Source organism: Podarcis tiliguerta, assembly GCF_965153285.1.
Source record: "Podarcis tiliguerta genome assembly, chromosome: 4".
NCBI lineage: Eukaryota > Metazoa > Chordata > Lepidosauria > Squamata > Lacertidae > Podarcis > Podarcis tiliguerta.
In genome coordinates, this window is record NC_139537.1 from 80,780,586 (window position 1) to 80,807,950 (window position 27,365).

General features: G+C 41.1%; 1 protein-coding gene across 1 annotated transcript in view; it reads right to left on the reverse strand.

The window, feature by feature from the left end:
- The window catches only part of PCCA (propionyl-CoA carboxylase subunit alpha), a 223,970-nt gene that overhangs the window by 161,533 nt on the left and 35,072 nt on the right, over positions 1 to 27,365 (reverse strand). The window contains exons 7-8 of the mRNA XM_083437796.1: positions 5,268 to 5,399; positions 154 to 190 (exon numbers count right to left, since the gene is read on the reverse strand). Coding sequence (XP_083293922.1) covers positions 154 to 190; positions 5,268 to 5,399 — 169 coding nt within the window. The remainder of the gene's footprint in view (positions 1 to 153; positions 191 to 5,267; positions 5,400 to 27,365) is intronic.

The window sequence follows — 27,365 nt, forward strand, 5'->3', positions numbered from 1 at the left end:
ATGCTCAGATTCTTCCAGTCCTGAAGGCAACTGAGAATTTTAAAACTTAAATCATTTTTTTCCCCACAGGGACTACTTATTACACAGTTAATTTAGTCAACAGCATCTTCTGAAAGGCATACAAATCTCACCATAGCCAATTTAAGAACTTACCAATTTCCCTTGCAATTCTGACAGCTTCATCTGCATCCTGTAAAAGCAGGAAATTAGACCCAACATTAATCCCATCAGCTACTGCACTGTGTCTCTAGGGCAGTCGTATATTGCACTACTGTCTCCTCCGATTCATTTAATGTTTGATTTTACAACCTTCTGACCCGGTTCATTCAGAGGAATGCAAAATTAATACCATAAGTGGAATGTAAATTTTACCTCATCGCTGCATAATACTCAGGCTCTAAGTAGCGAAGAATCAGCTGACAGGAAAAGTCAGCAGGACTACAGAAGGATTTCTCAAGTTGCCAGAATTTAAATTATAGAATTTAGATGGTTCCACAGAGAAGTCAATATCATAGCATTGTAACATATCATCTGTCAGCTTATTCCTGTCTTTTCAGGTACACGTGTGTCATGTTTTCCTGGATGCAGTCAGCAGGGGGAGTTGATTCTCTATTGTTTGGCTAAGCTTCACAGTCAAACACAAGTCTTCTAAAAATTCACGGAAATATTCAAATAAAGCACAGTATACACAGGTGTCTGCTGAGTTCCCACCCTTTTTTAAAATTTCAGAAGCGGAAATTTTTAACATATATTAAGACTCCAGAAGAGCACTTCAAACACACAATCACCTCATTACAGAGGCCAATAAATTTTGCATTTTTAAGTGATAGAAACTCAAAAGTTTTTTCTGGTAACTTTAACATTATACTTTACAATTATTCAAACACTGGATTTTGACATGTGGATGGCGAGTATTATGTATCAACACAAACAGTGTGCATGGCCTAAATAATGACGAAGGATAAACAGCGATATCTATGATATAGTGATATATAAATGTGTACACATAAATGGAATAAGCAAAAGCATCTTATGCCGTTGGGATGGCACATTTCTTTGAAATCACTCACTGGTTAATTCGTTGAATAGACACACAACATATTTTTCATGTGGAACTTCCTAATCCCTGACATTTCCAGTTTAAAAAATAAGAATCACATAGCAAGGCTAGAAAAAGACGCTGATTCAGACCTCAGAGATAACGCTACCTACCACAGTAGCGTGTGTGCGTGTGTATGCATATACACACAAACACACACTCTTTGGGATATGCAATGTTATCTTCTTTTAAGCAGCCAGGTAAGGGATAAGTGAAAAACATCCTCAGTTACAGTTCAGTTTCTCAGCAGCAAGTAAAGAAAAGACATTCAGAAAATGAATGCCATATATTTGGTAAACTTTCCCATCACCCAAATAATGTCTTTCCATTATGCATTACTATATGACATGTTAAGCATTGGAAGTTGTTACAGGAATTCAAAGTCCATTCAAATTTGCTAATATTTGCACTCCTCTGTAACATACATTTAAAAGGTTTAAGTAGATTGTATGTCTGGAAACCCCCAGCTGCTGTGTGAGGCTGAATCCATGGGGGCTAACCTCTGAACATTAAAATGAAAACTGATATTTTAAAGCATTCAAAGCCTTCCCCCCCCCCTTTTTCTTTTTCTAAAGAAAAATACTAGACAAGAGCTCCCTCTCCCCAAAAAGGGAAAAGAAATTGCTTTGGAGGGTTCGTACCTGGCTCATTTTTTGCCAAACAATAAAACAAAAATCTTCATAGTACCTACTAAGAGCCCAATGAAGAATAAGGAAGCTGGTACAGGAAGTTGTCAGAAAATTTAATTTCCTTTCATTAGCTAGTCTGCTCCACAAATCGGTGCTTGTTAAGTTCAAAGCGGCCCTGAAAGCAACATCAGTTTTAAGTCTTTTTTTTTTTTTTACTTCAAGCAGGCACATCTGTTAATGAGATTTTCCAAACAATTGTTTTTAAGCCAAAGATAAGTCCACATACCCAAAAAAAAGGGAATAAAATTAACGTTTAGTGTTTTATTACACCTTGTTGTTTTCCACAACCCTGCAACCTCCACACGCTCCAAGTTTTAGCTTAGAGGGATAAAAAAAATGTATGAAAAGGGTCATTTAAGAATGTTAGTGGTTTCCACACATTGAGTCAGAAGGTTCTTTGTTCCTGTCTGTGACAGTTATGTGAGAATACTTCCCCTTAATAGTCTCTCTGTCAGGAAGTGTTAAACCTGCCAAATGCAGACAATTAGAGCCTCTTGAATAAAATGCAAGAAGAGTGATGACTGATGAAGTGCCTCGATTAGAGCCAAGGAGGAAACTTTTACATTTCTTTTCTCTTGCAAATTCAGGCACATATTTGCTAAACAGAATTTTAAAATAAAAGTAACAAAAGCAGGTCATTCCCCCCCCCCACCCCATTTAGTTACCTGCAAACAAGTGGGTAACTGGTACATGCTACAGGCCCATAAGAAGGCAATCTGCAAATTATCCCAGGACAACTGACACAACTATGTTAGATGCAAGCCCTCCTTCCCCACCTCCCAAGTCACAATACTTTTAAAGAACATAGGACCTACAATTTTGCTGCCTTCAAAAACATCAAAGCAAAGGGGGAACTACTAAGCAAACCCTTTTACTGTACAGTGGTACCTCGAGTTAAGAACTTAATTCATTCCGGAGGTCCGTTCTTAACCTGAAACTGTTCTTAACCTGAAGCACCACTTTAGCTAATGGGGCCTCCCGCTGCTGCTGCACGATTTCTGTTCTCATCCTGAAGCAAAGTTCTTAACCCGAGGTACTATTTCTGGGTTAGCGGAGTCTGTAACCTGAAGCGTATGTAACCTGAAGCGTATGTAACCCGAGGTACCACTGTATTTAGGCCATACACGCTTTTGTAGAATAGTAACAAATACTATAACTCTCCTTGTCCAAAAGCACGTCACCAAGCAGTACCACTGCCTTCTCTGACCATAAGAAGTCTTTTTAGGATGCTGTTTCAATGACTAGCCACACTCCACCAGGGTGAGAAAGCAGCACAGACAGAAAGAGCATAACACTTTCTTTTGCACACTTACTTGTGAGTAAGTCCCATTGAAGTCAGTGGGGCTTACTTCTCAGTAAGCATGTGCAGGACTATGCCGTAAGTCACCAATTTTGTTTATTTTAATTCCAAGTTATTCGTATATTCATTAAAACAGAGTATGTGTATATTGGGGGGGGTAGCAATAAAAAAATTTTTTTTGCATTTTTTCCAGTATATTTCTGACCCCTAAAAGTTTTCAAGCACCTACTCAGAATGCTAAAACAATTAAGCATAAACCTTCCATAAAATATTCAACTTCTTTGGGATTCAGGATGCAGACTCAAAGACTTGCATTCCACTAGTAGAATGATCGACTTCCCATGCCCCCCACTCCTCAAATACTGCCCCTATGTAGTTAAGTATATGCTGTTTAAGAAACTTCACATTCAAAGACTGGTTTGATATGCAGCATAGATAACTGTGGTTCCAGGAAAAAGAAGCCCAAAGTTGTGTGGCTCTTTGGATCCTAGCCCAAGTATGTATTCACTGACATTTCAATAATTTGGTAAACCAAATCAGGTACTCATGCGTGAAAACTACAAATAACTAGCATATTACTCTTAAAACCAAACATTGTTCTCATTTTGTAAAATTAAAAAATTATATTATATTTCAGCATGTGTCTATGATCCAAAAAACCATTAAGGCTTTGCTTGCAAGAGTTTAAACCACATATTTACTGCATTCTTCAAAGCAGCTCTGGACCATATCCAACAATTGACCTCTTTTTATTCTCACAATTCTATAAAGGTGGGTTAAGCTGAGAGATGGTGACAGACCCAAGGCCAGAAAGATCACACCTACATATCTTAGGAACACGTCACATTCCCCAACATACCCAAAGGCATTTTGAGTCAAGACATTGGGGAACGAGACACATATTGCCATCAGAACGTGGCAAACCAATATTGCACCAAATAAAAGGAAAGCTGCTTATGATCTATTTGATTGTCTCCCAAGAAATATAAAAAGCCTCTTCAGCAGCAGTGGTCTATTCACATTATTACTGCAACGATATACTGGGAAATAGTAGAGATAGCCTTGAAAACATTTTTTTTCCTTTGCCAAAATCCAGCTCCTGAGAAGGAAACAGTAGCAGGCTTTCAGTTTGGAGCAACTTTATGGTGAAGAGGATATTATTACACAAGCCTGGGCAATACATTTTGATTCCTGGATCAACTCACAGGCAGTCCATCTGAGCAGGCCCATGCAGAGTGGTGGCCATGTACACTTGCCCAAGGCCTCAGAGGACTAAGCTGGCTGAGGGAAGGGTGTGGCGCCAGGGACCAGCTGCTTTTTAGTTTGAGTTTATAACTTTATTCTAACAAGACTCCTGTGCCAGGCTGGCATACGAGTCTTCCAACAACCCACCACATTTTAGCCAAGCAAGAAACAGAACCAAAGGCAGTGAGACTCAGATAGGGGAAGGCTAAATTCTTAAGGGCAAGGAGAAGGTTTAACTCCTCTAGTCCGGCCTAGTGGTGTTCTGACTGCCTCTGTTAAAGGTAAAGGTAAAGGGACCCCTGACCATTAGGTCCAGTCGTGACCGACTGTGGGGTTGCGGCGCTCATCTCGTTTTATTGGCTGAGGGAGCCGGCGTACAGCTTCCGGGTCAATGTGGCCAGCATGACTAAGCCGCTTCTGGCAAACCAGAGCAGCGCACGGAAACGCCGTTTACCTTCCCGCCAGAGAGGTACCTATTTATCTACTTGCACTTGGGTGTGCTTTCGAACTGCTAGGTTGGCAGGAGCAGGGATCGAGCAACAGGAGCTCACCCCGTCGCGGGGATTTGAACCGCCGACTTTCTGATCGGCAAGTCCTAGGCTCTGTGGTTTAACCCACAACGCCACCCGCGTCCCACTGCCTCTGTTACTTTATCTTATATTAGGGAATGGCGGCCATTTACATGAAGGAGAAACAAACCACTGCACTTGGGGACACAGAATTGAGGCAAAGGCAAAAACTGCCCGTCATTGACTGAGTGACTTAACAACACTGATTCCATCAGGGTACTGTAAGAATGGACCGAAATGGCACTGCACACCCAGCAATCACTGCACCAAACCCAAGGGTGATGTTGATGGCGATTTTGCTATTTTACAATAAGCCTCAGAAAGCATTATTTTAAAATGAAAAACATCTTTGAAATGTTTCTTACCTTGACCACCCCATCAAAACCAGGTATAGTGTTGACCTTTGCATTCTTGGCTAAGAGTTTGCTTTCTATCTTGTCCCCCATTGCTTGAATAGCATGCATGTCTGGTCCAATGAAAGCAACACCTTCTGATGCCTGAAGAGAGAAGGAAAGCAAAGGGTTTTTTACTCGCATATATATATATTTACTATGCTGAGATTTTGTTTAGGGAAAACCCTAAATTTATGTAAGCAACCTAGCTTGAGTCAGTACATTAAAATGTGTATGAGCTTGTTAAGCCTATATGGAACACAGGCACAAAGCTCCTATAATTACTGTTTGCATAAATCAAAGCCAGACCAAAGAAAAATAGCGGAGAGCCATAAAGTATTCCAGCCTGAACATTTGCAAGATCCCCTGAGTAAGAAAAAACAGTTAACTCATGAGTCAAGGAGCCACAAGTGGCTTACAAAGATATGTTCAATAATGTATACTAACTTCAGGATTTCATTCTGCATTCTTTAAAACATAAGCCTCACACAAAACGGAAATGAATTTACTCTTTGTAAGTGTTCACGACGCACAGGATGGACATTTAAAATATTTAGGTACTGCATATATAATAAAAGCCATAAATGGATATTATCTTTGTAGGCTAGGGAATCACAGTAACATACTCATACAGACTGCACTTCAGAACAGCCTAATGTCTTAGAGTGAGGTATTCTTTATGTCCAGATTACCCCAGTACTATAAACTATCATTTCTCATAGCACTCTTTCGTTGTATTTGTTTTTAGTCTCTCTCAAACACACACTTTTCTCTTTTTCCAGAGATCTTGAGTTTTTGTTTTGTGCTTGAAAAGCCCTGCTATTATATATATATTCAAGACCTTATGAGTTGGATAGTTTGTGTGAGATAATGTCAGTCAGGCTCTTTTATCAATTGTGCAGCTTTTTAAAAAACAAAAATCAGCTGACTAGTTAGACAGTAAAATCACTGACCACATTAACAACATCCTGTTTATTGATCTGCTCTGTCCCAGACAGAACATCCACAGGCAAGCATACGAAAGCTGCCAGGAGTCACAACATTCATGCCTTTTGGGCATTTCACAAATTCATGCATATTCCTTGGTCTTAACTCATCTTATCTCTTAACTTGATTACTCAGTACTGAATTTGTGAAATGAAATGCTGAGAAGCATTGCATCTGAAGTTATATAAGGTCCAGTCAAATGATAGCTCATTCTCACACATCTAAAACAAGGTTCTAGAGTATGGTCTAAAAGTGCATGAGACCACAAACTCATTGAAGCTAAGCAGGCCTGGGTATGGGTCAGTTTCTTGATGAAAGAAAGGTGGGATATGCTTGATACTGAAGCCTTCCATCCAGCAATGAATGTGAATGTTCATACAATGTTCCATGGTGGTGGGGGTAGGGCAGGCAAAACATACATGAAACAGGTTTCTTATATGGGATGCTGAACTAACCACAGGTAAGGAACTTGTGAAAAAACTCTGATGTTGGGTAAGATTGATGGCACAAGGAGAAGGGGACGACAGAGGGCAAGATGGTTGCATAGTGTTCTCGAAGCTACCAGCATGAGTTTGACCAAACTGCAGGAGGCAGTGAAAGACAGGAGTGCCTGGCGTGCTCTGGTCCATGGGGTCACGAAGAGTCAGACATGAGTAATTGACTAAACAACAACAAATGTGCACACAAAAACCCCAATCCAGAAATGGGGATCTTTTCAAATGGCAGCAATGGAGACAAGCGAGAATCCTGCCAAGAGAAGGATTGAACTCTCTGCTCATCTGCTGGTGAGCGGAGAGTTCAATCCTGTTGTCTGCGGCTTTGCCAGCAGGTTTTCCTATGTGGCCCCTCCTTCCCACCTGTCAAAGTTGGCCTGAGGGGTAGGGAGGATGATAAAGATATAACCCACATGGTCAAAAAGTATGCCACCCCTGGTTTGGAATCCACCTTATACTGTAACAATATCAAATTTTGTGTGACTTTAATAATTACATATTCTGTCCCCCGTTTAACATGGTGTCAATTCCTCCACCACCCTCATTTGTCTCTTTGTGTGTCTTTATATTGTAAACCCCTTTTGGTAGAGATCTATCAAAACCATAATCCTACATGCAGTGAAAACATATGTTTCCAATCCTTCTAGCTTTCTGCACCAGCATGTACGCCAAGGCAAGCTTCTGGGAAATGTTTTAGGACGGGGATGCAAATGCGATTTCCTGGGCCTGGTACATTGGGTGTTGATTGGGCCCTCTGAACCCCTCGCCACCCAATCTGTTAACAAGACCTGCTACATATAGCAACTTAACCTAGCCTACCTAACAGGGCTGCTGCAAATATAAACGCAGGTGGGGAAAGGAAAACATATACAAGTTTGAGCTCCTTTGTGGAAAAGCAAGATACAAATATATGCCACACAGCAGATAGTTAAACTATGAAATACACTCCCACAGGAGACAATGACGACCACCAACTTGGATGGTTATAAAAGAGAATTAGAAAAAAAATCATGGAGCATAAGGCTCTCAACAGCTGCTAACCACTATTGTGTCTCCAAAGGTGGAGGCAATATGCGTCTGAATACAGCGGAACCTTGGTTCTCAAATGTAATCCGTTCCGGAAGTCCGTTTGACTTCCGAAACGTTCAAAAACCAAGCGCCGCGGAAACAATAGCCGACAACCACATCGGACATTTGAGTTCCAAAAAATGTTTGAAAACCGGAACACTTACTTCCAGGTTTTCAGTGTTTGGGAGCCGAAATGTTTGAGTACCAAGGCACCTGAGAACCAAGGTTCCACTGTACTAGTTGTTGGAACCAAAAGAGGGGAAGATGAAACCTCCAAGGCCTGTTGTGTAGATATAAAGGAAAGGGGAATACAATATACATAGCTTTGAGCTCCTGGATACAAATCTACAACAGCAACAAATACGTGCAACTTCATAAATCTCAGCAAACATACATACGCAGACATTTTGCCAACCTGTAGTCTTTCCTCCCCTGCACTCTAAAACTGCTGTTATAACATTTTGCAAATAGTGATTTTATAAAAATAAGATGCCAAGTGACTGGATAAACACAGAAAATAAACACACACACAGAAAACTACAGTGGTACCTCTGGTTGCAAACGGGATCCGTTCTGGAGCCCTGTTCGCAACATGAGCAGAACGCAACCCGCATCTGCGTGTGCGCGGGTCGCGATTTGCTGCTTCTGCGCATGCGTGAGCAGCAAAATCCAGAAGTAACCCTTTCCGGTACCTCCGGGTCGCCCCGGGACACAACCTGAAAACACTCAACCTGAAGCAAACGCAACATGAGGTATGACTGTATCTATTTGTAGAACTGTTTAGGCAAAAAAGGAGGAAGGCATTACCCCAATTGCCAGCCAATCAACACTGTGTATAGACAGATAATAAAGCTTCCATACCCAAAGAGGAGTGGGAACCAGGTTTGCCTCACTAGTAGAAAAGAATATGCTTAAATATACATCTATGGCAATGGTAGTGACGTATGGAAGTGAGAGCTGGACCATAAAGAAGGCTGATCACCGAAGAATTGATGCTTTTGAATTATGGTGCTGGAGGAGACTCTTGAGAGTCCCATGGACTGCAAGAAGATCAAACACATCCATTCTTAAGGAAATTAGCCCTGAGTGCTCACTGGAAGGACAGATCGTGAAGCTGAGGCTCCAATACTTTGGCCACCTCATGAGAAGAGAAGACTCCCTGGAAAAGACCCTGATGTTGGGAAAGATGGAGGGCACAAGAAGGGGACGACAGAGGACAAGATGGTTGGACAGTGTTCTCGAAGCTACAAACATGAGTTTGACCAAACTGCAGGAGGCAGTGAATGACAGGAGTGCCTGGCGTGCTCTGGTCCATGGGGTCACAAAGAGTCGGACACGACTAAACGACTAAACCACAACAATGGCAACTTCACTGATGAATACCACCAAACTGAAGCAGGAGCAGTGGTACTGCCTGTTTGTTTTAAATTTTTGAACGCCACCTTGTAAGAAGTTAACCTAAAAGGTAGAGTACAGCAAATATATAAAATAAACAAGCAAAGAACAAAAGATCCCAGGTTCAAGCCTTGGTGGCTGCAGATAGGGCCGGGGAGGACTACTGTCTGAAACTCTGGGTTACCAGAGTCAGCAGGTAAATATTTTGCAGTGTAAAAAAATACCGCTGTGCAGTTTTCCAGACTGTGGAATACACAAGGAGCCACAAAGGATATGAAAACATGAAACAAAGAGAGAGATTAAAAAATACAGTACATTGCATGCGGCATTCTGAGCACTGTTCTTTCCCAGGACAGATTTAAAAATGCAAGACGTGAGTCCTTCTAAATTAGTATGGAAAAACTACAGACCTCAGAAGAACTCGTTAAGTAATAGGTTTCTTAGTGGTTTAGGTAGAAACAAAGTGAAACATGTAAAGAATTTTCTATAGATGTTTTCCATATACCATTTCTTACAGTTCCTGGCACTGAAATCAGTCAAAGCTTTTACATGATAAAAGAAATCTGTGGAACTAATCCTAGAAACCTCTTTCTGTTTTCTGTGCATAACACCTCCAGGCGACAGAGGAGACAAAATGCTTCATTTGCATCCTTAAACATTAGAAACTGAGAATGAACCTTTTCAGCTGTAAATGTTATTGCATCTACATTTCCAGAAAGAGGGGGGTTGAGAGAGAGAAAGGTTAAACAGTCCACTCAGGTTTATGTTAACTCATCTCTTTTTAGGGCCACTGATCACTAGAAAGAGACAAGAATGCAGAGGCTTAACCGCTCTGATCTCCTTCTTCATAATGTCCCATTGTATTCAATAAATGGATACAGCTCCTGATTACAGGAACAAAAAGAAGAAATCAGGTATGCACCAAGGAAATGGGAAATATTAACCAATGCCATCTTCCAGTTTTTTCTCCTTCTAGTCTTGAGCAGTCAACTTTCATTTCTGTGGATGAAGAACTAAGGCAAGGTTAGATCAGACTTCTTTTACAATATTCACGGTGGTAGATAATATTGTTTGATATTACAATACTTGTACAAAAAATTGTACGTTCCATAAAACTTCAGGGAACTTGGATCCTGACTGCAAAGATAGCAGCAGGTACAAATGCACACAAAGCAGCTTCTACATCAGTAACTACTGGGGTAACATTTGGTTAATGACTTTGTCCTGCTATGCTGTTTGTCATTGGAATTCCATTATGAATGGCTAAAGCCAGATATTCTACATTCAGTTTTCATTTTGTAACAATATAGCAACCTCAAGTGATTCAGTTCTGAGGTCTGGCTCAGATCATTAGTTTCTGCTGCAATGGTGGTGCCCATGACATAGCCCTTCCTGAACATTTTTGTTCGTACATCTCAAGAAAAAGGATATAATTAAGCCAAATACAATTCTTTTCTGCAGAGCAACTGGCTTTTCCCATTTCATAAGTAGCTATTTTTTCACTGAGAGCTAAGTGCAAGGGGGGGACCAAAGGTTGACAAACTACCCCAGAAGGAGCACCACATGCCCCCCAGAGGTACTACCCATCCCATAACACCCCATAAACCTGTCAGCATGCAACAGCGGCAGCACCCTGGGAATGGCTTTGACTGGCTGGCTAAACCAGAAGAAGGCAGCTGATGGGTCTCAAAGCCTTGCCCTGCATGTGAAGACAGGCTCTGGCGGATCGAGCGAACAAGACCAAAGTTGGGTCCAACTGTGAAGAAGGCGGTTTCTGCACGTGTTGTAGAGGGAAGTGAGGGGCAGATGGGCGTGTCCACCAAGGAAGGTAGCCCACCTAGGAGGTGAAAAACTTGGATCTGAAACCTCTGTTGCCTTGCAGGATACATTCAGGAGGAGAAAAGGCTAAGGAGTAAACCCTACACAAATCTGGAGTAGAGTCTGTAAGAGGGTTGGATGGCGGCTTGTACACCTCCTTTTGGCAACTCCTGCAGCCAAGCTAGTGCCAAATGTATTGCTCTGCTTTCTTTTGGACCACATCCGCAAGGCCAAGAAAGAGGTCTTGTCATCTGGGCAGCCCAATACCTCCATACACACTGCCCAGGCTTCCACCCCGGGCAGGTCACTTTGGTGTTACTAATGCAGCAGTTTGACTTCACCCCCAGAGGTGCGCTCCATAGTCTCTTGAGATAGACAGAGGCCAACAATTCTTCCACTGAACAAGTACATTATCTTAAAAACGTAGCAACCCCCAGTTTTTAATTGGGGAAGGAGAGAGAGAACAACTCCAACAGTCCAATGAAAGTATCCCAGTCAAGCTGACCTTCAGGAAAAAGCTGTACTGTGAGTCACAGGCAAAAATGGCTTCTATCACACTTAGCCTAGGAATACACAAATACTCATATGGATGCAAAATGCATGACACACCAAGGTGGCAAACCAGTGGCAGTACCTAGGCAACCTTACTCTAAGGAAGGACCCCTTTCCTCAGAGTGAGGGGGCAGAGATTAGTAGCAAAGTCAATGTTGAATTAAGTAGGTGGGTGAGGAGAGGAGAGGACCAGCAGTGACAGAGGGCAACCCTTAGCCATCTCATTGTTGTTGTTTAGTCATTTAGTCGTGTCCGACTCTTCGTGACCCCATGGACCAGAGCACGCCAGGCACTTCTGTTTTCCACTGCCTCCCGCAGTTTGGTCAAACTCATGCTGTCCAAGAACACTGTCCAACCATCTCGTCCTCTGTCGTCCCCTTCTCCTTGTGTCCTCCATCTTTCCCAGCATCAGGGTCTTTTCCAGGGAGTCTTCCCTTCTCATGAGGTGGCCAAAGTATTGGAGCCTCAGCCATCTCATACAAAAAGTAAAAGCAGTAGGTTGAGTGGCAGTGAGGCAGACAGCACCTAATCTGCTGGTCTGGGAGCTAAATAATGTGAAGTAGAAGGCACCCAAGTCAAGGACAACCAAGAGAAAATAATTAGAAAGAAAGAAAAATGAGCTTGTAAGAACACAGCCCAGTGAATACTTCATTAGCTCAAGCATCAGAAGATGACATGTCAACCTTGAGAAAAGCCCTGGCAAAGATATATGGAGACTGCCCTGCAATCTCCTCTTCAGAAGCTTCGCCCATATGCTTCAGATAAAAAAATGCAAATAAATCTTTGTCAACTTGCTGTTGAGCTTCTATCAAAAGTGTAATGGGAGGTACAGGAAGAAAACTTTTCTGGTGATTCTGGGACGTGTTCCCCTAGCTCTATGAAGTCGAACTTTCATTTGAAATATGATTTAGTATTTTGCTCAGTGATATTTTGGAAGTGATTACTTCCAATGAGCTCCTTGGCAGAAAATAAATGCAATTGATTAATTCAATAGTAGTAATAATAATAATAATAATAATAATAATAATACTGATAAATACTTTGGGGCATAAACTGCACAAGAAGCTACTAATAAGGGCAATCATTCATAAAATGTCAGAAGAAGAAGAAGAGAAAAATGACAAGGTTTTAAAGACAATGAACCTCTGGTAAGTGAAAAAGATGTGGGTGAACAGCTGGTCAGTAGTTCAACTAACAAGTCAAGGAAAACTAGGAGAAAAAACATGTACACAGGCCCTCTTGATGGATGCCATGTTCAATCAACTGGCATTCCCTGGTGCATCACTTGCATCTTTCTGCAGGAGGGAATCACAGGCGCTTTCTCACATTGGTCACTGTCCAGAAAAGGCATCCCTAGAGCAGCAACACCACTTGAACACATGAGATTCTCTCGCAAAGTTCACAGACAGGTGACTGGAGCCTGAGCAGAGGTCCTCTTGTGGCTCAGGAATTGGCTTCTGAATACCAGTTGCTAGAAACCACAGGAGGGGAGAGTGTGCTCTTGTGCTGAAATCCTGCTTGCTGGTTTGCCGCAGGCCTCCGGTTGGCCACTGTGAGAACAGGATGCTGGACTAGATGGGCCATTGGCCTGTTCCAGCAGGGCTCTTAGAAAGGATGTTTTCACAAAAATGGTTATTTCCACAATATAGAACCACCAAATTATAGGGTTGGGAGGCACTGTTAAGATCATTCAGTTCAACCCATGCTCAGGGCGTGATCTGCAATGCATGATTAAGCTACAGCATTTCTACTTAAATACCTCCTATGGCCTGTTTGCTCCATCATCAAACAATTCTTACCACTGGCACATCTGTCCTAATGTTTAGCTGAAATCTTCCTTGAGATTTCTACCCACTGGCTTTCCTTTCTGGAGCAATAAAGTACAAGCCTATTCCATACGACACCCCTTCTGCAATTTGAGTATCACTTGTTTGTCTCTCCTTTAATACTTTCTTCTCCTAAACACACCCCTGTTATTCATGGGACGTGATTTTCAGACCTTTCACCATCCTGGTTGCCACTCCCTGAATACATATCTCCCCTGTTGCTCTCCTTAAAATGTGGATTGCGGGGGGGGGGGGGTAGCAGCAACATTAGACTGCTAGCTCATGTTCAGCTTACAATCAGCTAAAACAAATATATCCTTATTCTCGTGTGCTTTTGCCAAACCTGGTCTTCCACATTTGTGTCCTTTGGTTAAAAAAAGGTAAAGGACCCCTGACTGTTAAGTCCAGTCGCGAACGACTCTGGGGTTGCAGCGCTCATCTTGCTTTACTGGTCGAGGGAGCCGGTGTTTGTCCACAGACAGTTCTTCCGGGTCATGACTAAGCCGCTTCTGGTGAAACCAGAGCAGCGCACGGAAATGCCATTTACGGATACCTAAATGCAGGATTTTACACATTTATCTCAATTGAATTTTGCCTTGAAGTTTCAATACTGCCAAGTCAGTATTTCCAACAAGTCAAGTTCATTTTCAATCCTCATTCTGTCTTTCATAGTTTAAGCTACTCCTTGCAGCTTCATCTGCACATCTGATAAGCACCCCCTCTCCTCCATCCAAGACATTTATAAAGATGCTAAACGGTAGAGGGCGCAAGACCCTCTTGTGGCACTTCATTGGGGACCTCCCTCAAGGTTAATGGGCACTCATTGGATAAAGTTGCTCAATCAGCTGTGGATCTACATATTACATATGCAAAACTGCTCATAATTGTAAAGGGTTTCCTTTAAATTTCCAGGGCATGTAAAACAAGGAATATCTCTGACAAACACTGGCAAAAGGCTGTTAAAAATGCACTGTGGTTTGTTTGTTTTTCAATGGAGGGGGTGGGGAGAAAGTCTTGTGCTGCTTGTATCATAGAAATAGATTTTTAAACTATAAATCCCCTTTCAAATAACACACATTTCCCACATTTTATACAGAATTCATCTTTTAAGAACAGGGGAAAAATGTTGTGACATTAGTAGATAATCACACTTAAATGTCTTTTTGCAGAAGAGGAAGCACTCTCAGAAGCTTCTGGCAACTCATTAGAAATAAATGGAGCAAACACACTACAGGAAACCAAATACAAATCTGTTTTCAAGGGAATCTTGAGCTTTTGCAGTAGAACTGTTTGAACTTCCATCCTGTTAATTGTGGAGACTACTTAAGAAATTCTGTGTCAGCAATCAGGGCCAAGAGTGGACGCATAACTATAGTAGTCCACTTTCAAAATTCTTGAAAACCCATTTAAGAATATCAGTAGGGGGTAAATTAAAGCCATATGCATTAAGAAGCTAATAATTTGAAAAATGTACAGAAGCAATGAACCTTGAAGTTTATCAAGCACTGAAATGACTATTAAGAAGTGTTTTGTCTAGCTCTAAGTAACAAAATAAAGCCAAAACGATGCCAGTCTGTAGATGAACAGTCATAACCAACAGCCTAAATTTCAACAACACTAGAATTTGAAATTTAGCATGTAAGCCTCAGTAAAACCTACAATTCATTAGTTGCCAAGAATATTTGTTTGCTTCAATTCATATCAGGAATTATCATTTACTAATGCAGGTATTGAGTGCACTATTATCAAAGCTCAGCTCTTTACAAAGCACAATAACTAAACATCTTCTGTGAGATGCCACTAAATTAATAGAAAAATTGGCTGCATATCACAAGTTAATTCATAATTTTACCTCAGTTTATGTTTAGTTTTCAACCTTGGTCCTATGAATGTTTACTAGGCAGCAGGTCCTGCTTTATTCAATTGGATTACACCCTTGTCTGCCAACACTGTAGGTAACTACCTCTGTAGCAGTTTTCTGCTTCACTGCTGCTTATATACATTCCCACCTCACCAAAAAGTACACCACCACAGATTAAGAATACTAAAAATAAAGGAATATAAAGACACCAGCGTGCTGGTAAATAACTCCAGGTAAACATTTAACTTTTTATGTCAGGCAAGGCCGATGGCAGAAGGAAAGAGAAAGGAAGGTAGGAAAATCCAAACCAACTTCATGCTTTGTACCATATTAAGTTTCAAAGAAATTATGTTCTGCTCTTCAAATCTGAGCAACATAACATTTGTAAATCTATTGCCTGGTGGATTTTGCCTCAATATACAGATGGATCCTAATATACATGTGTGACTTGTGTATTACTTGTTCTTTTCAAAAACAAGTCACGGTCGGTGACTTGTTTTTTAAAAGAAGGGAGGATTGAACCAAGATATAGTTTTCACCGAAGAAGTAAAGCAGTGTCTGGGCTGCATCACTCCAGACCACCAGTGAGGGGGGCTCACATCACAATGCTGTTCCATACAGGGAAAGGGGGGGGCCCTTGAAATAACAAACAAGAATGCAAAGGAGAAGGCTAGCTAAGGATTCGATGTCTCCATGTAACAGTTTGTTTTTTCAAATACAGCGGCGGTACCTCGGGTTACATACGCTTCAGGTTACAGACTCCGCTAACCCAGAAATAGTACCTCGGGTTAAGAACTTTGCTTCAGGATGAGAACATAAATTGTGCTCCGGCGGTGCGGCGGCAGCAGCAAGAGCCCCATTAGCTAAAGTGGTGCTTCAGGTTAAGAACAGTTTCAGGTTAAGAACAGACCTCTGGAACAAATTAAGTACTTAACCCGAGGTACTACTTTATGTAGGAGATTTTTGTTTGGAGAATCATTCAGTCATATAAGCTGCAGTCTGAAGTGGTATTGGCCAGACATACATTTACTAAGTGCATGACAGCTAGGCAAAAACAGCAGACAACATATTAACAGCTGTTAGCTATGGTTCACGTTTTACGGCTTGGTCCTTTGAGTGAGGAAGACATGCCTCCCTTCTGAGGCCACCATCTTCATGCCCAAGCTTGTGAACTTCTGAAGGCATCTGGCTGGCCAGTGGCCGAAAGCAGAGTACTACCACAGTAAAGGAACCTGTTCTGAACAACATTTTGTTTGCAAATTTAAAAAATATTGCACACCTGCAGCTGCAGCCACAAGCAATGGTGAAAGATTATAATGAACTAAATATCCTCATGCATGTAAAAAGTTAACATTATTATGTCTTAAAACTCAATATGCTTTCTAAGAGAAAGTCTTGAGTTTTTTTGTGCTTCAAGTTTAACAATTTCAAAGCTAACACAATGGGAAAAGAGGCCGTAACTGAGTAGTAGAGCATGTACTTTATATCCAAAAGGCCCCAGATTCAATCCTGCCTCTCTTCGTAGGGCTAGGAAAGATCCCTGTCTGAAATCCTGGTGAACCACTTCCAGTCACTAAAGACAATACTGAGCTTCCTATGTTCCTATTTTAAAAACTATCCAATTTATTTTGGCATCAACTCACATGTGAAAGGACCCACATGATTCTCACATGCCGTTTGATATGCATGAATTACCTTGTGCTCAGGATACACTTCTAATTATTGCACTCAGAATTCAACAAGGCATCTACTTGTTCCTAGCAGAATATGGTAGGTAACCCTGCTCTAGATCATGGTTCTGAAGACAGAGCAAATCAAAGTCTGAGAGTGGCAAGATTAACCACATGAATAGCAGGAAGATGAATGGAGAAGGTCCCTGGCTCAGTCTCAGGCATCTCCAGTTAAAACAGATCAGCTGGCAAAGACCTCTGTCTTGAGACCTTGGTGATCTGTTGCCAGGAGGATAAATATCAACTTCTGAAACAACACTTTATACCAGACTTTCTAACTGCTAATTTATGTGCTTGAAATGGTTAAAACATTGGTTTTGCAACTGGTAGATCCAAGTTCAAATTCCTGTTTTGCCAGGAAATTTAGTTCCTAATGTCATTTGAGGAATGTGCAGCTGCCAGTAACAAAGTTAATACTAAGCGTTCTTTCCTGTTCCCACTCATTTCAGAAGAGGATTTGCGACTTTCAGTAAAGCAGGTAAAGTAACCACTTGGATTCAAACTAAACTGAACTCAGCCTTAGGCAGAAGCAACACTCTGTACAACTTGAAAGCTAAAATATTTCTTCCCTCCCCCCCAAAAATGGGCCAAAAAATATTAGCCTGCCTTACTTTGTATATTATCTATTATTGGGAATAAGCCAGCAAATTAGTACCTATGTCAAATGCTGTAATTTATGCAATGAAAGCAATCATGACCATAATTTTTAATTAGATTAACACACACACAAATCAGTTTGTTCAAAGTATGTCACCTTGTTTTTTAGCTGAAAAGGTCCCAGCTTACAAAGATCAGTAGTAAGATAACTCCTGATAACTTACATTCTTAAAAACATGACAGAAGAAAAAAGGAGTGGGGAGGGATGAGGAAAAAAGTAAGTTCATGCACCAGTTCTTAAAGTGGTGGTTCTTTTAACAACCACCTGAAATGAAACAATTCATTGCTGTCACCTTACTGACCTTTTGATGTATATATTTTGCCCAAAGAGGAGGCTCAATCTCCTTGCCATACATTTGCCATACAAAGTTGCCATACATTTTTGGTGCCTAACTTCAAGATGTGGAAGTATCCCTGCTTGGCTCTCTTTAAACTTAAATCTGGTTTTCCTCTTTGAATATTTTCCGTGTTCAGACATATACTATGGTAGCAATAGCCTGGATCCTGTTTTTGCAAGAAAGGAAACTTAACTGGCTTACATTAATATCTGAACTGAGGTGAAAGGCATGTCTATATTAGAATGATGATAGTATTATACACACGCACGCGCACACACACACTCTTTCTCTGTTGATCAGCTTGACAGCAACCCTTATCAGACAAAACTGTGTGAATGTTTGCCACAGATGGCAATGTCTATTGGCAACTGGCATGCTCAGAGCACCATTACTACACCATGTTGCCCCTCTAGTCCCGCCATTTGTCTTCTCCATCGCGTGCATCCCTTCAAATTAAGAATGCTGCAACAAGCTGGTGCGCATTGCAAAGAATGGGAAACGCGAGTCCCAAGGCAGGAATTCACAGGATCTCAAAGCTTTATAATTTGATCCCAGAGCACTGCAAAACCCATCAAGTCCTTTGTTTCCTCAGTCCTCACAACAATCAGACTTTGCTTAATAGTTGGGGAGGTGTGTGAGAGAGAGAAAGAGAGAGAGAGAAACCAAGGAGCCTGGTGCACAGGGCATTGTTCTCTTGCTTTGTCTCAAATATGCTGTAGTTTCACATTGAGAGAAGGCCTGGCAGGAGAGAGGAATTTAGGGAGGATGACAGTAAAGGTAGCAACAAAAGGAGTTTTAAAATACGCCAGCCTACCTGTGATAATTTTTATAGGCATTATCTTTTTATTTTCGTATGGCTCCACGCACTGCTAATCAGTGATCTACTGGAAACTTCAGAACCTACTGAAAAGCCTGGCAGGATATTTGGCTTTCAATTCTTCTACTCTGTTTATTCCCAATACAAGTATGTTCAACAGCCTTAGAAAGAGCCCTTGAACAAGAGCAGTCACTTAGCAATGAAATGTAAATTACTGACATGGGCTAAAACTTGGACTTGTCACTGCTAATGAGCACATTAAAAAAAAGGGAAAATGCACACTAGATTACTATAACCTTTTCACTTAACCCTGTGTGTACTGAAAGCCACAATTCAGCACCATATCAAAGAGCCTGCATAATAGAAGTGCTACACAGCAGCTTTTCGTCAAGCTCAAGGTTAACCTAAAAAGCATAAGAGAACTGTTGGGTACTGATTAAAGTGGAGGTTCAGATCCAATGACACTTCTCATGTAAACCACATAATTAAGTTTTAAGAGAGCTTCTATTTAAGACCAGCCATGCTAGGTCATGTCAACTGTCCGTCTAACTCAGCACACTATCTTTCAATAAAGGATAGACAACACCCTTTTTTACATGCAAGCAAGGAATTTTACTAGTAAGGAATAATGGAAATATCCAGCCGTTCCTCTAATCTGTTTTATGGCCATATGGCCACATCCTCTTGATTTTATGACATTTACATTAATGAATACATTGTACTCATGTTTCTGTCACTAATCTCCATTAACTAATAATTCCATATCTTATGTTTAACTATTTTTTTCTATAGAAATGTCTACATTTTAAAAAGCCAAAACAGGTAAAATATAACAGAGGAGTTATTAAGATGGCTGAGCAACTCAACAGCATTTAATAGCAGCACCAGATTATCACCTGGCTGCATAAACTATGACTATTGCACCTAGGAATGCTTCGCGGAACCTGAAATAACATTTGCCCAATGTTTACGGCATTGTCCAATTTATAGCATGTTCTGTGCTTATTTCCATATACCTTTTTTTTTTTTTAGTTTAAAATTTCTATTCAAAGGTCACAATGAACAAAGCTAACAATTTAAGAGCCCTCCTCCATGCTACAAAGAAAAAGACCAGAAAATATACAGAAGTTTCAAAACAACTGATGGCACAGCATTTACTTCATGGGCAGCTATGCTTTCTCAGCTCAAGGATCACTGGGCTTTAAAAATTTTATACTTTGGACTGAGCCACATATTTTCTTGAAAGTGACATACACTACAGTGCTGGAAAGAAAGAGAAGGAATGAGTACTAAGAATTCAGATAGCCCAGGGGTTCCCAAACAGTGGTCTATGGACCACCAGTGGTATGTGAGCTTCATTTAGGTGGCCTGCAGCATGTCCACATTCAATATTCATATTCATTTTAAAATTATATTTTTACTGCTTCTTTTATTTCATATAAGATATTTTACTGCAATACATTTTGAATTCTACGGAATATAGATTATAAAACAACAAAATGCAGTATAAGGAATAAAAGAAGGAATAAAAATACAATTAAAAATCATACTACATCGAGCACAGCATATTACAACTGCTACAAGACAATTGTGGTCCATGGGGGGGGAGGGGAGAGAGAGAAGGTTTGTGAACCACTGAAATATATAAAGAGCGGGGATTGCTTCCTTAACAGAGATGGCCCCTGAAAACAGGGTCATTTTGATATTTTGGAAGTTTTTGGCGAGAGGGGGTCTCTGTATCTGATAAGCAGAGAAGGAGAGCTAACACAGTGATACTTTCAGTGGTTTGTTAAAGACTAGTCATGATGGCTCCCATTGGCAGCCAAAGCACTGTAGCTACCAGAAACAGCCACATGAAATTTTCACAAGGCCTCTGAAAGCCGTGTGAGCATTGAAGGCTACTGATTGGAACCTCATTGGATATATCAACATAGTCTTCACTCTCTTATTTAGGTATAAACTTTAATTTACAAAGCTTCAATGGAGTGGAAAGTGTTTTTGGGCGAGGGGCAGCCAGCTCAGCTGTACTGACATTTTCCACCCTGCAATAGTTCAATATTTTAAAATTGATCAGAACGTTAGTGGTTACTAAAATTAGTATGCTTAATTGGCAACAGTTTCCAGCATGTGTTGTTCTATGAATCATTTAATAATGAAAAAGTGACATGTTTATGTGTGTATCATTCACATGAACTTGCCCTCTCTGTGTTAAACTAAGCTTTGCTTTCAACTCTACAATGCTCATCTATTGAGATCAATTAGTAGAGAACATTCTGAATTATTTATTTCTGCTCCCTCCTCTTGGATCTAGCAATACACCTTCTAAACCACATGCATAAGACAAAGTTGTGAATCATAAAATCCACATAAGGTTCAGGATTATAATGAAAAAGAGCAAGGAAAATCCAGCTATGTGATATATAACCATTCTTTACGGTTATTTCAATCGGAAGTGAAGAAACAACACGCATGAACTTCACCATTTAAAAATATAAGACCTTATCTACTTTGCCAATGTACAGTTTAAAAGGCACATGAGTTCCCATTTGTGCCCTCTGCATCTGTTCCAAATTAGGTTTCAATTAGATACACAAAACAGGGAAACAAACATGTTTGTGCGTTCTTGACATACAATTTACACATTTGGCCCCCACAGAAAAGTGATTTGCATGCAAGAAATTCATCTTACATAGTCCCAATACTTAAAGCTAAAAAGTAAACACATGAAAGCTGTCATTTTTTCCTACAGAAATTAAAAATCTTACTAACATATAATGTTACTTGACACAATATTCACCTTACGACATACAAATGAATATCCAAGAATAAAACTAATCCCGTCTGCATTACAATAAATTTGGCCATGGATATTGTCACCAATCTTGTAATCCAAACCCCGAAAACCCACCAGATTGCTAGGAAGTGAGCCCAGAGTGGAATAATGATTGCAAAATTGCCAAGTTTGGCAGCCAAACCGCAACATAATAGCTTCACGACAACATGAACAAATGCTTTTGTTTCATTGTTTTATATTTAGGGAAATTGCCAGCTAATGCCAGCTCTGGGACAGCCTAGTGGGAAAACCATTTGCTTGGGAGTAAAATCTATCTTCTGTTAAAGATCAAAGCATTCAACTTCACACCTCCTTTTTTCCATTAAGAAAGGAGATTCACTTTTTTATTCTAATTTACTTATTTGGGCTTGGAAGCTTTTTGTACGTCGCTGAAGATATTTTTTGTAGTAAGTGACTAGTAAGTCAAACAAGTTGTTGTTGTTGTTGTTGTTGTAGTTACCAGAAAATTATTTCAAATGGCAAACTCTGCTAAAAGGCAACTGGGTGTATCCTTTCCAATTTCCCACTAACTTTAGAAAGAAACAGAGCTCAGCATCATGCAACGACAGACCCATTAGAATTAGGTTATCGTTTGGTTAAGTTGCACACTACATAAATAACTTTTCTTATTTCATTAGCAAGCAGAATTTTCTTTTTAAATGAAAAACTGACGTTAGCAATAAGTTAATAAGGGCTGAACTAACAAAGACAGGTAAGCAAACCAGTACACAACTTCTGCACATTACCTTCCAGAATCCTGAACAGATAGGTGAATCCAACCAAGTGCACCCTGAGAAATTGTCACTCTTCCTTCAAATATGTTCATTATATCTGTTTTGCCAACATAACTCCCAAGAAAGAAATCTATTTTGAAATTATGTTTTGAAGAAGCAAAACCTGACTATATCTGGCCTCCAGCCTGTGAAACGGTCCCCCCGAGGGAAGCTCGCCTGGTGTCTTTTGTGCAATCTTTTCAGCGACAGAAAAAAAATTCTTTCTTCCCAGGCTTTGTTTTGTACATTTTAGCAGTGGCACAGTTTTTAGGGGTTTAGAGTTAACTTCTTCCTCTTGACAACGGCTTTTAATACTGTTTATTGGGGTTTTCATTTCTGTTAATTTGGATGGGGAAGTTCCTTTTTTCATATGCATAATGGAAGAGTAGGCTATTGGCATTCTCATGCAATTGCACTTAGGGATTTTTAATTGGGTTTCCTATTTTGTATGGTGTAAGACACATAGAAACTTTGGTGCAGGTGATACAAAATTCAATAAGTCACAATATCAACAACGAACTTAAGAATCCAAAATATGGTCCATTTTCAAATGCAGCAAACCAGCAGAGAAGTAAAAACACAGCCTATTATCAAGTAACTTTAGCTTGCCTGGAGCACATTTTCAAACAATAAATGAGATCTGGAGCATGATTTACCAACACATTAAATACAAGAATATGTGCTGACGTGTTACTTCCTCATTTTTCTGCAGCATTTTCACTGCTACTTTTAAATAGCAATTTCAGTCTCTTAACCATTTCACGTTATGAAACCCAGATCCAAAGGCCCTATGCTGGACTGATCACATGACAAAATTAGCCTTGCTAAGAGGTACACTGGACCTCTACTCACGTAAGCAGCACAGCATGGTCATTTGCTGGACTAGAATACTGTCTACTCTCTGCTCTCAAATATTACTGTGGCAGGTGAAGCCTTCAGACTAAAGCAGCTGCTCATGTGCAGCAAAATTATCTTTAAGCCACCTGAATGGTCCAATATTAGGCATCTGTAAGGCATTTCAAACTCTCTTAATGATTTGCAAGTTCTCTATAATGTCCTCCAAAACCAATTACAGGTACAAATATGAAAGCCCCAAGTTGTGCCAGTTTAAACAGCACTTTACAGCTAATATCCAAGGTAACCAGGGGTTTTTATTCCTTGATATTCTGCCTCTGACACAATGCACCCTCCTGTATTTTGGGAGCACATGCACACCAGAAGTGTAAGCAAAGGGTGGTAGAGACAGTGAATTTATGTTTCCAGATAGTCTGGCCTTAGGTCATCCATGTTCTAGTAACCTCCAGGTTAGGCTACTCTAATGCACTACACATGGGAATGTTTTTGAAGACTGGAAATTGCAGTCAGTAAAATCAGTAGTCAGTAAAATCAGTAGTTAGTATGCAATGATAGTATGCATACTGCATTGGCTTCCAATCCATTTCTGGGTCCAACACAAAGTGCTGGTTTTCATTATTAAAGCCCTTCGCATCTTACAATCGGGAAACTTAAAAGAACAACCAGCTCCATCCGTACCCACCCATAAATTAACATATTCATTCAATAGCGATATAAACATACCTACAACAATAAATTTTGCAACCCAGTCATCTTTGACTGGACTTAATCATCCAGGAGTCCTTTACCTTTACCTTTTTATTATTCATAATTTGCAAAGTACTATTGCGTGGACTTTCAAAAGACTATGAAGTGAGGCCACAACAGAGTGTTGTGGTCCTCTTCAGTGAGGGATAGGAGGGGTAAGCAGCTTGTCTGCCATCTGGAATTCCCCCCTCAACTTTCACAGCCATCTTGCTGAAAGAAATGGGCAGGATAACTTGGAAATTAGAGCAAAACCAAAAACTGGAATTGGAGGTAACCTTTGTATAGAGATGGAAAGAACACCCCCAAGATGAAGTCACATCAAGGCAGGCTCAGAGGAAAGAAATAGAAGTGGAGCATGGGAGATAAATACAGTGGTGCCTCGCAAGACGAAAAGAATCCGTTCCGAGAGTCTCTTCATCTTGCGGTTTTTTTCGTTTTGCGAAGCAAGCCCATTAGCGGCATTAGCGGCTTAGCGGATCAGCTGTTAAGCGGCTTAGCGGATCAGCTGATAAGCGGCTTAGCGGATCAGCTGATAAGCGGCTTAGCAGATCAGCTGTTAAGCGGCTTAGCGGATCAGCTGTTAAGCGGCTTAGCGGATCAGCTGTTAAGCGGCTTAGCGGCTTGGGAAAAGGGGGGGGAGGGAAAAAACCCCGCAGGAACTCGCAATACATTTTCGTCTTGCGAAGCAAGCCCATAGGAAATTCGTTTTGCGAAGCACCTCCAAAACGGAAAACCCTTTCGTCTAGCGGGTTTTCCGTCTTGCGAGGCATTCGTCTTGCGGGGCACCACTGTATTGAGATTAGTGGAACATGAAAACAGGAGGGAAATACTGGAACCTAAGACAGGAGAGGGAAGTGGCAAGAAAACTGTAAGATCAAGGGAACAGAAAGGTTTTGAAAAGAAAGCAAAAACAGTACAATACTACGGGACAGGACAAAAGATAATAAAGACACACAAATGTTTTGGGGATTTTTTAGGCTGGAAAATCTACATCTAGTGTCATACCCTTCACCAGCTGTGCCCTGAAAAGCCTGAAGTCAACAGGTAACAGCTCGGTATAGCTAATCATACATGCTAACACATAAGCTGGGTCTAACCATACATTTTTTTTAAGCTACCTTTGCACAACATTTTTAAAAAATCTATTTTACAGCCTTTCCACACAATAGATGTGCAGTTCACTCTTTCTCTCTTGCACAGGATTCAGATAGGCTGGTGCCGCTGTTGTAAAGATACTGCATTTTCCCAGTTACCAGAAACACAGCATTTTGTCACTAGGAAATGAACAATTATTCTCCCAGCAAGTACAAGCAGAGCTACTGCAAAATGCCTCTGCACTGAATGTCACATGACACAGCACAAGAGTCACTCTCTCTCTCTCTCTCTCTCTCTCTCTCTGTGTGTGTGTGTGTGTGTGTGTCTGTGTGTGAAAAACACATGCCTAAGAGAGTGCCACAACACAGAAAGAAATAACCATACTCAGTACACGGCACCTCCCATTTCAACATGACAGGCATGTTAAAATGACACTGATCTTTTTTAAATTTATCATTTATAATATATACACCCCTATAGAACCTAATAGGGGCATGGGTGGTGCTGTGGGTTAAACTACAGAGCCTAGGACTTGCCGATCAGAAGGTCAGCGGTTCGAATCCCCGCAACGGGGTGAGCTCCCGTTGCTCGGTCCCTGCTCCTGCCAACCTAGCAGTTCAAAAGCACGTCAAAGTGCAAGTAGATAAATAGGTACCGCTCCGGCGGGAAGGTAAACGGCGTTTCCGTGTGCTGCTCTGGTTCGCCAGAAGCGGCTTAGTCATGCTGGCCACATGACCCAGAAGCTGTACGCCGGCTCCCTCAGCCAGTAAAGCAAGATGAGCGCCGCAACTCCAGAGTCGGCCACAACTGGACCTAATGGTCAGGGGTACCTTTACCTTTATAGAACCTAATGAAATTCTACTTGAGTTTCTACTCATGCTTCACACATTGGCAATGGCCTGCATGCCGAGAGGTGCAGCTCCAAGGCATCCAGGCCCGCAGGGATTCTGCTCCCTCACCATCTTTATCATGGCCTCTCCCTTCTTCCTGGTGGACTCAACTAGCCACCCCACTTGCTCCTCCTCTGCCACCATGCCAGCCAAAGTGCAGCTGAAGAACCTGGAGCAGCTGCTTTTAGCCGAACCGCCGCAGTGAGAGAGGCCTGAGTGTGGCGGTACTGCTGGAACGCCTGCTCAGCCTCTACACCAAGTGCAGTCACAACTCGCCACTTCAGAGGGCCAGGCTGATCTCAGGCTTCCTCAAGTGGAAATGGACCTCTTGATCATCAAGAGTGACATGGGCAAGTTCCTCATCAACAGCACTTGGGCAACCTACCCACAGTCAGCAGTCAACATATCACTAGCGGTAGGCCTGAGAGCCCCACCGTCTCCACCATGGACCGCAACCAGTGCAGCATCTGGCTGTGCTGGTTTAACAACAGACACGATGTGTATTTTATGTGCATTTGAATGAACTGAATTAGAGTAAAAAATTGTGAGTCACAGGGGCATGGAGGGTGTGTGCATGAACTTACCAGTGCTTAGCTTATTTTGTTGTTGTTGCTATTCCGTTATCTCTTAGAGACAAGGGTAAGCGACTGTAAACTACAGAAGGCATGTGGGCTTCACGACAAGAGGTTCTGAATTACACTCCCAAATAATAGTGCTGCAAATGCTTTATTTAGTTACAAACAAATATGCTTTCCTTGTTAGAACAACTGACTAGTAGGCACACTTGTACAAGAAAAGCATGAATTGCAAAACTGGAAACCTGATTTAAAATCAATGCTTCCAAAATGGGCTATGTGTCTTTTCATTTCTATATAGTGGTACCTCGGGTTAAGTACTTAATTCGTTCCGGAGGTGAGTTCTTAACCTGAAACTGTTCTTAACCTGAAGCACCACTTTAGCTAATGGGACCTCCTGCTGCCACTGTGCTGCCGGAGCACGATTTCTGTTGTCATCCTGAAGCAAAGTTCTTAACCTGAAGCACTATTTCTGGGTTAGCGGAATCTGTAACCTGAAGCATATGTAACCTGAGGTACCACGGTACAAGTATCTTCCAGCCCTTTCCACGTTACAACATCTCCACACATCAGTTACCAGCTGGAATTCAAATAGTTTCTCCATGGAAGCAGAAAACTCTTCTGCATATGGAGTGAGGAGTAGTAATTTTCACTTACTCTTATTATATATTTATATCCCACTTTTTTCCCCTGACAGGACTCAACTTGCCAACTGTAGTCCTTAGTAGATCATCAAATCCCACTACAAGACCTTCCTTCA